This window comes from Gallus gallus, chromosome 3 (genome assembly GCF_016699485.2).
Source record: "Gallus gallus isolate bGalGal1 chromosome 3, bGalGal1.mat.broiler.GRCg7b, whole genome shotgun sequence".
Taxonomy (NCBI): domain Eukaryota; kingdom Metazoa; phylum Chordata; class Aves; order Galliformes; family Phasianidae; genus Gallus; species Gallus gallus.
Window position 1 is genome coordinate 31,193,459 of NC_052534.1, and position 15,603 is coordinate 31,209,061.

At 39.7% G+C, this 15,603-nt stretch overlaps 1 protein-coding gene across 11 annotated transcripts in view; it reads right to left on the minus strand.

The window, feature by feature from the left end:
* Positions 1 to 15,603, minus strand: part of BIRC6 (baculoviral IAP repeat containing 6) — a 170,831-nt gene that overhangs the window by 18,487 nt on the left and 136,741 nt on the right. For all 11 annotated transcript variants that reach the window (XM_015283766.4, XM_015283760.4, XM_419512.8 and 8 more), the window contains 2 exons: positions 10,435 to 10,645; positions 2,916 to 3,061 (listed from right to left, as the gene is read on the minus strand). In XM_015283766.4, coding sequence (XP_015139252.2) covers positions 2,916 to 3,061; positions 10,435 to 10,645 — 357 coding nt within the window. The remainder of the gene's footprint in view (positions 1 to 2,915; positions 3,062 to 10,434; positions 10,646 to 15,603) is intronic.

Sequence of the window (15,603 nt, forward strand, 5' to 3'; positions counted from 1 at the left end):
TATTTATCTCAAAATGACATTTTATGATTACAGTATCTGCAAAGAATTCTGAATACTGGGGATCACTCACAACATACAAATCTGTTTTTCACAGTATCATAAAATGGCTTGGGTTGGAAGGGATCTCAAAGATCATCTAGTTCAAACCACCCTGCTGTGGGCAGAGTTGTCAACCACTAGATAAGACTGCCCATCAAGCCTAGTCTTAAACACCTTCAGGGATGGAGCATCCACAGCTTTTCTGGGCAGCCTGTGCCAGTGCCTCACTACCCTCTGAGTGAAGAATTTCTTCCTAACATCTAACTTAAGCCTCCCTTCTTTCAGTTTAAAGCCATTCCCCTTTGTCCTATCACTATCTACCTGTGTAAAGAGTCTGTCCCCTCTTGTTTATAAGCTCCTTCCAATTACTGGAAGATCATAATGAGGTCTCCCTGAAGACTCCTCTTTCCCAAGCTAAACAATCCCAACTCCCTCACCTTTCATCATAGGAGAGGTGCTCCAGCCTTCTGATCATCTTCGTGACTCTCCTCTGGACCCACTTCAACAGCTCAGCATCCTTCTTGTACTGGGGGCCCCAAGTCTGGATGCAGTACTCCAGATGGGGCCTCATGAGGGCAGAGCTGGGGAGGGGCAGTCACCTCCCTTGCCCTGCAGGCCACCCCTCTTTTGATGCAACCGAGGATACCATTGGATGTCCAGGTTGCAAGCTGGCTTATGTCCAGTCTTTCATCCACCAGCACCCCCAAGTCCTTCTTGTCAGGGCTGCTCTCAAGGAGTTCATCTACCAGTCTGTACTCATATCTAGAATTGCCCTGACTCAAACACAATACCTTGTACTTGGCCTTATTAAACCTCATTAGGTTCTTGTGGTCCCACTTTTCAAGCCTGTCCAGGTCCCTCTGGCATTCCTTCTTTCTACTGTATTGACAGCACCACTCAGCTTAGTGTCATCAGCAAACTTGCTGAGGGTACACTCAATCCCACAGTCTAAGTTGTTGATAAAGATGTGGAAGAGCACCGGTCCCAAGATGGACCACAAGGGGGCACCACTCATGACTCATCTCCACCGGATACAGAGCCACTTGACCATAAACCCTCTGACTATGACCATCTAGCCAACTCTTTATTCACTAAACAGTCTACCCTTCAAATCCATCTCTCTTCAATTTAGAGATAAGGATGTGGTCTGGAACCATGTCAAAGGCCTTGTACAAGTCCAGGTAGACAACATCAGTTGCCCTTCCTTCGTCCACCCATGCCATCACTCCAACACACAAGGCCATCAGATTGGTGAGGCACAACCTGTCCTTGGTGAAGCTTCGCTGGCTGTCTTGGATCACCTTCTCATCCCTCATGTGCCTTAGCATCTCTTCCAGGAGGATTCACTCCATGATTTTCCTAGGCACAGAAGTGAGGCTCACCAGCCTGTAGTTACCTAGGTCTTCCTTTCTCCCTTTCTTAAAAATGGGAGTGATATTTCCCTTTTTCCAGTCACCGAGGACTTCACCTGACAGCCACAACTTTTCAAATATAATGGAGAGCGGCTTGGCAACCACATCAGCCTGCTCTTTCAAGATCCCGGGATGCATGTTGTCCAGCCCCGTAGACTTGTACACATTCAGCCTCGTGGTCTCAGACTTGCTCCACTCTTACACTGGGAGGGATTTTGCTCCCCCGCCACCCGCTTGGAAGTTCAGAGACACAAGAGAGAGAGAGACTTGAGAAGTCTGACAGCAGAGACTGATGCAAAGAAGTTATTAAGTACTTCAGCCTTCTCCACAACTCAGACGGCCAGTTTTCACTTTTCACTTATCAGAGGAGGTATACTCTCCTTTACCTGCCTCTTGTGACCAGTGTACCTAAAGAAATCTCTTGTTTTTTACATCCCTTGCTAGTTTAATTCTATCCACGCTTTGGCTTTCCTGATCCCATCCCTGCACATCCTGACAGCATCCCTGTATTCCTCCCACGCCGCTCATCCCTACTTTCATTGCTTATACTTTTCCTTCTTTTCTCTCAGCCTTACCAGCAGGTCCTTGCTAGCTATGCTGGTTTGCTGCCTCTTCTGCTGATTTCTTTTTCTGGGGGATGGAGAGCTTGTGCTCTCAAAAACACATTCTTAAAGTGCTGCCAGCTCTGTTCTGTTCCTTTGACCCCAAGGACATTTTCCCAGGAGATCTCTTTCAACAATTTCTTAAACAACCTGATGTTTGCTCTCCTGAAGTTCAGGGTGCTGACTCCAGTCTTTGCCAGGCCCACATTCCTTGAGATGACTGACTTGACCAGTGCATGGTCGCTGCAGCCCAGGTTGCCCCCGATCTTAACCTCTTTAACCATCTCGACCCTAATCTCTTTAACCATGCATTTCTCACTATTACTTTTCATTATCCAAACAGCTAAATAAAGATGGTTATCTCAGCTCAGAAAAAATTCAAGACCAGTGCTGCCATCAATATTCTTTTATCCACTCTCCAATTTCAGGAGCTGGTTATAAACTCCTTCACAAAACACATTCTCACTAATTACACCACTTCATCTTAGTTTTCTTTACTAGATGGTTGGTTGGCTGTACGCAGTTCAATCCACAATACAGATTTTTGTTCTGCATATAGCCATGCTAATTCACAAGATTTAGCTTTAATAGCAAAGGCCTTGCTACTACAGGTTATACCTCTTGTCTTCTAACAGGAAAAACTATGTACTGCATAAAGGTGCAGAAAGTTGTGAGATGTCCCTTAACTAACTTGAATTATTCTATACCCTGATTTTAGAATTTAAGACTAATGCAAGTTTCCAGACAACTACACTTCAAAATGTAGCCAGTCACTGCAGTTGGGGGGGAAGTCTTTCCTCTCGCTTTTAAACCAGTTTTTAAATTATCTGTTAATGAACAAATACAAGTATTTCTATTTTACCTTGGTTTGCCTGGCGTAAACTGGTGGTAGCAGCATAAACTATCTCAGCAGTCTTCTGGATGTCTGGTACCAAAAGTGTCAGTCCCTCTGGTTCTTGATCAGAAGTATCAGGCTTTACCCCTGCTTTAGCCTTGTCTTTTTTAGACCTGTGGACATACAGAGATATGTGTGTATTTTATTGTGATAACTCAGTCTTTACCAGCCTACTCAATTACTGAAATGAAGATGTGGTATTTAATACTAACCATGCCTGTTTCAGAATTTAACATTTAAGAGCTGGAATAAATTTACACTGTCATACTGCAAAACTTAGAGATTCTAATGCTAACGAGCACTGCCTGCTCCATCATCCCAGCTGTCTTCTGTAAATATTTTATTATCACTTATAGAATACCTTGAATCAGAAAGGATCCTTAAGGATCACTGAGTCCAACTCCTCTTTCTCCTTAATGGAGGACTCTTCTTCGAACATCTCTATACCCACCAGAACACAGAACAACCACCCCAAATTCTCCATCCAGTATCACAAATGCAGGGTTCAGATGCAAGTCACATTAGCTCATTGAACGGAAGGATTTAGGATCACTGTTCACTAAACAGATGGATTCAAAATCCTCATTCACTAAATGGAAGGGTTCAGGGTCCCAGAAATATCCTTCCTTTGCAATAGACCATAACCTGAAGTCTGCACTGTGCTGAAGGTGACAACCTTGTGAGTCACCAGAGATGCTTCCATGCAGAGGTGATGACAACTACAGAGAGTCACTGCTCCTGCAGTAGGTATGGGCACAGTACACATGTGGTGGAGAAAAGAATGCTGTACTGAAAAGATGTTTAATAAAAATGGACATAAACTCAGACCCAAACAGACCCCAAATGTGATCTGAACTGAGTGTTCAGCCTAAACTGCCCTTACAGAAGCAGCCTGGGAAACTGCTCTGCATTGCATCACTTAAAATGAACAAAGTTCTGGTGAAGATCTAAACAAGATAAACAGCCAAGAAGCTGCAGCTTTCTTTCCCACTACCATACCTAGAAGCAAAACAAATCTACCTTAGCAAGAAGAATTAGCAATGTAATGCTTTGATGTTCCAAACATATATTTTAGTAAACATCAGTGACAATATGCTTTCTTTATTTTGAACTAGACGTAAATAATGCATAAATAACAAATCTCTAAAGTAGTCAAAAGAGGCGATTACATCAATAACAAAAGTCTTTGCACCATACCTAATAAAATAAGAACATCACTAGAGCACATTAATAACAAAATTCATTACTGCAGCATGATACAGTTTCCATGTTCCAGACTTGATCCAAACTGATGTTAGCCCATTGTTGACTTCAAGCAACTCTGAGCTTTCAGATCCTCCAAGTCAGGAGGAATGCACTGAAGGCAAACAGCATAGTTCAGAGTTTGAGAAACAGTTTAAAAAACAGCAGCTGCCTCTCCCATTTACGCCACCTGAAATCCTCACCACTGTCTTTTTCCTTGTGGAAATCTAGGGCAAGATTTTTTAAATAGCTTGTGAAGGTTTGATACGTGTATTTGAGTTCACTAAACCTCGGTGATACGTGACATCTCAGACATGCTATCAGGCAGCAGTTCCAAGAGAGGTGTACACAGTTAGCAGTGCTTGCTGTTGGTGTAGAACCCTTATGCTTTTTGCTACAAGTCTTGAAGAAATTTTTCTTCCCTCCTTTTGCCCTCTTATCCTTAGTTGATTCAAATCTATTGGTATCTAGATTAGAAAATCAGCTTATTGTGATTAATCCTGCACAGTTGAGGCTGCTTCAGGACTACCTTCTCTACATATTCCTTTATATACACAATTGTAGATATTAACAGTGCTTCTTAGTTTTGTAGTTTATTTACAATCAACATATGGTAAATCAAACAATTCCCCAGACTCCAGTTGGGGAAGTCTGTCAAGGGTTCCCAGTAATACATACTTTTACACTGATTACAATTTTTTAAGTTCACACAGTTTTGTAATCACTGACAGAACTGAACCTCACTGTCAATGCACTATTCCAGCTGATTTTTAGATTTATTTTACAGTAGAAGATCACAGCAGCTCTTTCTATAATCACATCCCCATAAAATGGTTCATTATGACTATTAAATGAATGCAATTAAAAAATAGACTAGGTAATCTAAAAGGTTAAATCTTGTATGAAAGCTCTGAAACTGCTGCTGTAGGTGTGCATCTGGCCCATGCACCCACCTTCCTCAGATAACAACAGGGACGTTCACACTCCCTGACATGGAAAATCCAGGAAGATAAATAATTTCCATCCTGAAATGGCTATAGAAGGCATGAAACACACGTAATGTAAAGCTCTGCAGAAAGTTGAATGAGGTTCACATACAACTGATGAACAGAGGACTCAGTACACTCAGAGAAGTAAACACAGAGCACCAGAGTACCTTGTGGCCTCTGTACGCCTGCTGAGGCCTAGTGGGCTCCTGTGTGGAGCCTGAGTGACAAATACTTGTAACAACATTTTGTTGGGTTTGATCTTGGGGATCAGAAGCGGGACTTTCAGGGCAGTGCAAACACTGCTCCCAGGACAAATTTACAGCAATACAAAAGATACAATCATTTAACTGTTTTGATGTATACCCTATTTATTTTTAGAAAACATTTAAATGCCTGCATTATGCTGTACATCTCTTTCCACTAAGATTTTGTGTATGGAGCAAAATGTATCAGTTAATTAATACAGGCCAAACCTTTGTTTAAACGTTACAATTCTCAGAGTCGAGGAAGAGCCAAATGTTTAATTAGGACTTAGAAACTTGCCTTGCAGTTTTTCACCCACTGAAGGAAAAGTGGACAATATCATGTCAACTCATATTTAAAAGGATGACAGTAACTAATATATTTGCTAGAGAAGACAGCAGTGTACATGCTAATAATTTAAGCCATTAATTTAGCTTGTGCTGGAAGATGACAGCCTTCTTTTCACGCTGTGCTAAATGAATAATGAATGATACACTCCCAAGGCAACTTTAATTTTTAAAGCCAATACTTAGAGTTACTCACTCATGCCAGGTACTTAGAGGTAAACGTGACAATATGGAACGATACATTTATCAAATTATTCACAAAATAAAAGCAGTGAACCATTCTGTACTGCAGAGATGTTGCTTGGAACAGAATTCTGCTTCGTTTTATACTGATGGACGCTTTGTTGTGATTAAATTGCCACGAGATTGGTATCACCCAGTCCTAAGGCCCCCTACCTTCTGTAGGTTTGCACAGACACCAAATAGATGCACATTCCTTCCAGTAACCTACAAATTTTTAAACCAATATCCTGAAATGTGGCAAAACAAGCAAGGGAACCTGCCGTTGCAAATAGAACTGAGAAAGCCTAGTAGCCTTCTCTGAGATGGCTCTGCACACTCATCCTCGCAGCTTCAAGCACTGTGTTTACAGCCCCTAAATTGAAGATGTCAAACCTACAAGGGTTGCAGGACAATCTGCACCCTGCCACCAATCACAAACCCTGAACATGAGAGCTCCCCAGAAGAAACTGGTAATGGTTTTGTCTTTTAAAAAACAATAATTAAAAAATTACACCCAAATTCTTGGGACTTGATTAGAAAGGAAACTGTTTGCAGAATGTACCGTTTCATTTAGAAGTTTGCGAAATATCAGTGAAGGCACTGAAAAGCTATAGTAGGGAAAATGCCTCAGGCTCAGCTGATTATATCTAACATCTTCACACAATAGAAAAACAAAGAGCTCTAACAATGTGACAGGCAGGGTCAGATACTTTCAGACCATCCTGGAACTGTGCTGCATTAACCCTTCTCAGCAGTGACAAATGACAGAAGTGAGTAAGACCATGAAATTCAGATCTCCACGAAGCAGTTATCTCTTGGGTGGCCAGGGTGATGTGTAAAGTAAAAGCATTTCTAGTTAGGAATTCCTAGACATAGGCTTGCTATATTCCATGTTACACAAATTAGCCATCAGCTTATTTTGTCTAACTGAAGCATGTGCCACACAGTTCACGAAGTAAATGGCTGTTCATACAAGCCTGCTTTGCTGCACAGTACTCTGCAGCAGACGGTTCAGCCAGGAGAAGAACAAATGTCTCAAACTCACCCTAGGGACAATCCTCTCTGCAAGCCCAACCACTGCAGGTAGTGATGGCTTTGCCTCCCTGTCAGACCAACAGTCACAAGAGCATCCAATTCCTAAACATCTTCTCCGTTATTCAGAAAATTCTTGACTTTTCAATTCAGTATTATGGCATTTGAAGATAATGAAACTGAATGCTAACTGGAACCAAAAACCAAACCGTTCCCCTTGAATTTTGGATGGAGGTCATGTTCCAACATGGAAGTGACATTTGGTAGACATGCAAGTAGAACTGCTGTTCATTTAAAGGAAAATGTTGTCTTTGAAAGCAGATCCCATAATTATGTTGTTCTTATGGCATTTGACCTAAGAAGGGCAGCAGATTGTCCAATTTAAGTAATTCATGCCAACACTTGCTTATATTGCTGGCAAACCTTCAGCTAAAAGGCTGAGAATGAAAACCTTCCACTCCAATGATTCCAGGCTGTCCAGGCTGTTGGTATTTTCATCCTTGCCTATATACAGCTTTAAAGACAAACAGTATTATGCTTAAACCAACAAGCAAAAGGCATATAGATAATATAACTGAATCAGTAATGATTTTTTTTTTTAAATTCATCAGTTATTAATACTGATATAATAATAATAATACTGATAACTTCTGTGCCTGAAGAATTATTCTTTATTTTCAGATCCTAAAGTGACACTGAAGAATTATTAGTACCATGTTTTATTTTATCAAAATGAGAAAGAGTTTATGAGAGTACTGGTCGAGTACCATTCTCACAGAGAATCTTTTTAGACCTTAACTTAGGGAAGTAATATGAGAAGGCACAGATTTCCATGCCCAGTAAATCTGAGAGTACCCAACAGATGCCCAGACTAACAAAACAAGAAAGTATTTATACCAGAAATGAATCACACAGAAGCCAAATACAATTTTCTTTCCTATTTTAGGAGGATTACATACACTGTGATCTACCTACAACTGCCACAAAAGAACAAGTGGGCAGTTCTTGGACAGGTATCGAATATAAAGTGATATTACTCTCCTTCTCTTGTATTAAGTCAGCAAGAGAATCACACTGTGGTACTACATGCTTGATATGCAAGACTAGAAAGCTAAGTAGAAAAGGATTAGAGAAATTCACAAGAAATTAAGCCCATCAGCAACTACTAGAAATTATTCCAAATAATGGGATTCCCACTCAAAATTTCAAGTACTGATTGGCATGTGTCCTCAGTTTACAATGGGAGAAAAACATTTTACATACACCTTTTTCAGATATTGTATTTACCTCCATCTCACGATATTTTAGCATACACTCAGGGAGATCATTTCATTTTTTCAGGCAAAGATTAATAATATTTCTTAATGAGCCAACTTCACATTGGAAGCAATTCACGAGAACCTAAGAAACCTCTCAACTGCTGGTGGCAGAAAATTATTAAAAGATTAAGAATGGAAATCTGAATTGCAGCATTTGCCTTTCAGTTCTCTCACTTCCCTCAGTCAGGGCATAAAAAGGTGACCCAACCATGACAAAAAAACAAAAACAAAAACAAACAAAAAAACCAAACCACTCAAATCCTCAGCTCTGGAAACCAGAAAGGTTGGAGACATCCAGAAGCAGATGAAAAGTTGGTTGTGAAATCTGTACCAACTCCAGCAGCTGCCAGAGGCACAAGGCACTGGGAAGCATGCAGGGGCTCCTTGCTTCTGTGAGTGCCAGTCTGGTGACTGCTCCCTTCAAACAACAAACACATGCAGCACCAACTTAATTGGTCAACTGATTTAAACAAAGTCTTCTCACACTTGTCTCTTGCCCTGTGAGCCATAGCAAAATTGTAACCTTTCATGTAAGTCAGCAGTTAGATCTCAGTGACAGCATTTCAGAAGATAAGCCATAATTTTGCAATGTGAAAATAAAAGATCAAATTCATCTGATCACTCAGAATTGCTCCGAGAAGATGGCTTAGTCTTAGAAACAGAACAGCCAGAAACCACAAAGAACCAGAAGAAAGGCAAATCTAAGTTGTTTGGGCTGTTAAAATCATACAAAATGGCATTGTATTTATCCAAAACATGCAGTTCTTTGTCAAAAGAGTGAATTTAGAAAGAGAAAAACAAATAGTTGTTACTGAACAGAACAGGGAAAAGACTACTGGTCTAAACCTTGCTGTTGTCCAAGATCTATGAACCAACCAACCTGGGACAGATAATAGGACAATAATATCAGGTCTGACAAAGCAGAACTGTCATGTAACTATGGACTGCACCAGAATCATAAAGGAAAAATGCAGCTACCAATCAGCCTGGGTTCACGCATTCCATGGAAGAGAACCTGTTTATTACTGCCTTTTAAAAAAGGCAATAATAAAGGGAGGTACCAAGAGACTGGTCTACAGTTAGTGAAACAAGCTGTCGTTTATGACTTGGCTGCATGACTTTCCTTAAGAAGTCCCCTGAACTCTGGACAGTGCGCAAAACAAGCCTGTATGGCTTTATACTGCAAGCCTTACACAGCCAGATAGCATCACCGCAGAGAAGGGATATTTGGACACTTTTCCATTTGCTCGCTAATGGCTCTGTCAGACTGCAGGAGTGTTTGACAAGAACTGTCAAGTGTGGAGTTTCTTGGAAAAGGATAGAAGACCTTGAAACCTGGCACAGATGGCTCCAGGGCATTCATTTGTAATTTCAAATCATCTTCAGCATACCAGCTCACCTCTAATGCTCACGTTAATGGAAAGATTTACTGTTGTAGAATCACCGTGTGCAGAAGCATTCTTTACGTGTATGTACAGCATGTAACGTAGGTAACGCTAGTCAAAACCTTCAGCTATCCTAGGCTTGCAGTATGCAGTAGGATTCTCACTACAAATAACAACTAAGTCTTTTGCCTTCTTAATCTTATACTTCCTGACAGAACCCCAAAAAGGCTTCTCTACTAACCAGTTAGCCTCTGACAGACAACCCACTGAGGAATCCTTACTCAACGGGTATCCACTGAGGAATACTTACCCAATGGGTAAAGGGGCACAGTAGCATATAGAAGAAACCTGGGATATTTCAGGTAAAAAATACCATCTGGTTTAACCCTCCTCAATCCTGTCCTTCACAGAATGGGCATGTTTAAAGAGCTTCCAAGGATGTTCCTGCTTTCAGACTGACAGCAGGAAATGTAAAGTCCTCACTGAAGAAAGAAATTTGAAATTTGAAGCTCCTACATTCTTAAGTAGCACTCCTCTTTCTGACAAAAGTATGAAACCCACCGACTTATTTGTGTCATGGAAAAAAGTTCTAGTAAATAGCATAATAAAATAGAATATATACATAGTAAACACAAATGTACATCAAGCAAATGGTATGTTCTCAGTCTGGACAGTGGCATAATGGCTGTGATAATAAGAACAATTACCTCAATCGGTTGGTATAGGTATCTACACAGGTCTTCATTTTAGCCAACAAGGTCCCAACAGAAGCTTGTGACTCCAACTGTTCTTCTTCCTCTTCACTATTTTCTCCAGACAGAGGAAGCAACAATGGCACCATTGACGTGCAAGATGCAATAGCACGGAGTAATTCTAACAGGGCTCGGTAGAGAGGGACATGTCGGGCCATATCCAAAACTAGGAGGAAAAACAATTTACATTTATTACTAAAACTAGTTATTAAAATGTTAATGACACTTACTTATATAACATGGTATTTTGTAACAGCCATTTAAAATTTATGTTTTTAATTGGCTTGTCCAGAATAAATTGGGAAGATTCCTAGAAAACAAAGGTTAGCAAAAGACACAAGAGGACAAAAGAAAAAGTGCTAACGAGGTACAAAGTAGGATTACCATGCAAACAATTCTTTTCTGGAAGCTTATTACACAAACCTGGCTCATGGTGTATGCTGGCAGAAATGGCAAACAGATATCAATAGGGGAGAAATTCTAACCTTCTACTCCAAGAAAAAGTGAAAAGCTATATAGTATAACACTGCAGCATTTGGTATTCTAATAGCATAAGCATTAATAAAGAAAGACTTAAATATCATCCTTTTTTATCTATAGTTACCTTCTCCTTTGGGAAAATTCATCTGCATTACTGCAGGAATATTTATAGTCATGAAATAAATGAATTTATCTGCTCAGAGGTCTAGCTTTTCTCCCTTCCACGTAGAAAACAGCATCTTAAAAAACAATTATGCATTCTTCAGAGCACACACTACTTGAAAAAGATGCATATTTTATCTGCACACTTGTGAACTACAAACCAGTAAGGATGAATAAGAATATATACCAGGCAGGCAAAGTTCACTGTCCTAGTGTTGCTCAGAATGATAGAACTGAGGCAGTAACATAGGTATCAGCTCTGCTAAGTAGGAAAGACATGCAGAGACACTCATGATTCTAATGGATTCTCTAGCACCGCATTGTTTATTTTTCTTTTCCACTTGCCTGGACAAATATGCAATGGATGTCATTTCAACTGAGTTTATATCATTAATAGAAATCCTGAAAATGTAGCAATACGCAGATACTTTAACACAGCTGCTTCCTCTGTCCCCAGGACATACTATTTTTAACCTAACTGCAGAAAAAAAGCCATTGCTCTAGTTCAAAGTGTTTACAAATGACTGAGTTTGATAAAATACATTTCTGCTTTTTCCAAGACACACACACAAAAATTAACTGACAACTTGCATTAGCACAGAATGAAGCACAGAATAACTCTTTAATGTTTCATTTAGCACATCTCACCCTCCAAGCTAAAGCATATCACAAACTTTCACGTCCCATTACCAATCCCTTAGCACTAAATGCAGCATGATGGGTCAGGATAAATAGCCAACTGAAATTCAACGGGCGACTTTATCCAAGTTTTCAGCTGGATTTCTTTCTTCTTTGATCAAGAGTTTGCTGTTTGTATTTTGAAACTACTGAAACACCCCAAACTCTTGACTGGGCAAAGCTTTTCTTAGTTGAACAGAAGAAAGATTTACTGAAACAAACCATTAATCTGTCAGGTCTGGCACCACAGCTCTGAAAATACCCTCTGCTTAAATATATCATATTTACATCAAATTCCAATGAATTTAAACACTGTCATTTAAAAAAAAATCATCATCTTATTTGCCATTATATATATATAAAATAATATATATAAAAACACACATTCATTCCTTATGGCCTACTCTGTAGTGAACAAAGACTGCCCCACTGAAAAATCCCCAAAACGTGTAAAATGCTCATTAAAGCAACAAGAACAGGTTTGAGGTGGAGAGGTCTGTGTGAAGGGCCTGCTCTATCCCTCCTCAAAGTCCACCTCCAGCCTGCAGCGTTGAAACCATATAAACAACAGCGGTCTGCTATGAGACAGCTGGGGGAAGGATAAACCCCGACCCCTTGATAACCACAGCAGTTTACTCCTGGGAAGCTTTGCTCTTTCTTTAATTTAACCAACACATTTTCACAAGGTCAGAAATATGGTTTCAAATCCTTCGGTGCCTGCTTGCCCTCTCCTCCTTGGCTGGATGGAGAGTTACATTCAAATTCACTGCTGTGAGAGAAGCTGAACTGACATTAACTTTAACATAGAAATGTCTTCCAGGAAGAGAGGACAGAATTTATGTTTTTATCAGGTTCAACTAACTTACACTGCTCTGCAATTGTTCCCTTGTGAAGCAAATGAAAAGCATTTGCTTGGTTTCAATTTAAACTCTCTACTTTTAGGGAACAGCTACCACTTCTTATTTTTATTTTTTACTTTAATGTTTACGATTTTTTAAAAATATTGCCTTCTAGATTCTTCTATCTCAATTCCTTGTTATCATTGTGTTTTACACTACTTTTGTTCATTATACTTATTAAAGATTATGATCTGTGCAAGTATGCTTGTCCAAAATACCAGAAAAGAATTCCCCCTAGTCCCAGAGTAAAACCAAACAGAGGGGAACATTTTCTCTCTTGAGACTGGATATCTGCCTAAGTACAAAACTTGCTGTAAAGATCTCAAAGTTGGCAAATTGCTGTTTATTATATTTATTGGGCAGTTCTTCTACTCCTTGTGCCTCCTGTACTTTCAATTGAAAGAGGATGCCAAACTGACTGCAGCATCTGTTTTCTGAAATAAGATAAGAGGACTCAAGCATTTTAACAATCTCGACATTTACTTATAATTAAATGCCCCACTTTGGATTATGCTCCGTTTTTAGGTTGCTATGCTTAAGCCATTAGGAGTACAGATGCTTGTCTGTAAAGGAGCCACCTGGCCCAGCCCTGCTGCTGTGTCCACCCTCTGCTGCCTAGGCCAGCAACACGCACTCATATGGCCACAGAATCTCCCAAGAGTGATGCAGAGCACAGCAGAGCCTGGATGGTCAGCATCATCTTCATTGCTCCTTCAGTTTGCAACACATTAGGTTAGTTGGGATCTATGAGGTACGTCTTTCCTTTAGATATCATTAGCTACGTAGATGGGAGAGTACTTCAGAAATATAAATGATATGGCTCTTTAAAAAAAAAAAAGTAATTTAGATCCTGTATTTAAGTCTTTTAAGGGAACCAAAATTAAAAGGAATCGAATTTTCTCCACATAGTATCGCAGAGAAAAATACACAAAATGCAAATGAGATGCAAATCTGAAAATTAAGAAATCCCATTTTCCTCAAATAGAAGAAACGGTACCTTTAGACTTCCATCCTTATGTACCTGTACCTCACTGTCCATAATCACAGCAGTTCGGCTTTTAAGCAAATATAAACGTCAGTGAAGAACAAGTGTTACAAGTAAGCCACTGTGCTGAAGCACGCTGCACCTTGGGAACATATGGAACTCTTTTTCTGTCTTACTGAATTGGGCAATGCAAGTCTACAGTAACATTTTATTGACGTTAAATACAGCGCCTTCTTGTGTTGGATTTTCTTTTCTACACATCAGGAAATAAAAATAAGTAGTTTTGCTTATAGAGATGCTATAATTTGAATAGTGTTAGTACATCTTAAATATACCAGAATTATTTTTATATGGCTGCTTCAGTTGTATAAGGCGGCACAAACAGCATTTAAGTTACATGGGCACATACATGAGCACACCAAACTGCAAATACACTGCATTCCTAAGAAAATGAAAACAGGAGATTGGAATTCTTGGCTTTGTAATAAATGACAGATGGATACGTTATCCAGGAGTCTCTGCTATTCCAGCACCAAAAATGTTATTCAATAATTACAAATATCTGTTAGCCTCCTGCTGCAGGATTTGCAATTTTGAAAGGCAAAGAAGGCTAAAAATAGGTCAAAATGGCAACTCATAAAACCAGGCTTCCCTCATACCTCAGCAGTGAGCAGTTGTGACTGGGGGCTGGTGGAGGGGAGAAGAAACTGAAGTCATGTTATGAAGTCTCCACTGTCAAAAGGTGCTAAAGCGTCTGTCTTTGGAAAATGCCCATCTCTCACAAATACCAAAGGTCGTGAGATACGAAGGCACCTACCACATCACTGAAGAGTTCTAAACACAGTCCAGTTATTCCTGGAAAGTAACTGATTTAGGTTCAAAAACTGTGTGCGATTTTAAGGAATTTGGATTGCTTTCCACATCTATTTATGCACCACTGATACAGTTCTACTTCTTCAGAGGATCTGAGTCTGTCCATGTGCAATTACAACCTCAATATATGAAAAGGCACATGAGGGCAGGTAGCTTCATAGGATCAAGGTAGTGCCTTAAATTATGTAAGTATCTGTAACAAGATAATGCCCTGGTGAGTGTAATGCATTTGCTTTCTTTTAATATTATACAACATTCAAACAAAGAATAGCCGGGCCTAATGGCCCATTAAATAGATAATACTGAGCAGCAATAAATTTTTCTGCAATTCATTTAACAACCTCAGAACAACTTAACTGGGTATGAGTAAGATTATAAAGCTTATTTCCATTGTAATGGACGTTTAAAACATAATACAAAGAATAAACATATTTATTTTACAGTAAAAGAAATGATTAGTATAGTATATGCACTACATTAAAAATGTTCACGCTTTACAGTAGATTGAAGAAATAGAGAAGAATAATTTCTAAGAAAATGATGACAAGTTGTGCTTTATCAGGATCTAATGTGAAGGCATTCCCACTGTGATTCTTACTATGACTAAAATAGGAAGTTCTACCCCAAAGTGCTTGTAAATGTAATGCAAAATGAGGCAAAACAGGTACCTGAGGAACAACCACCACCTAAAAAAACCCACTCCAAACCAGTTTTAAGTGCATCTCATTGCCAGATATGTACACTCCTGGCTTCTATAGCACAAGGAAAGTATATCCTGTACATTATTTGACGCCTACTCCAATTGCATCATTTCAGGACCTTTTCTTGCATTTCAGCCATTTTAGAGGCCCACAGAAGCGTGACTATCTCAGACTACTTTATTGTACGAGCAATTCCTTTACATCTTTAAGCACCATACACAACCACCTTGTTGCCACTGCTGAAGGAAACGAGGCTGTGCTGGCAGTGACAGCACCAGGCACTCTTTCCAAGTTATGGCCACTTCCCACAGTTCCCACTGCAGCCATGAGACGTACAGCCACGTTG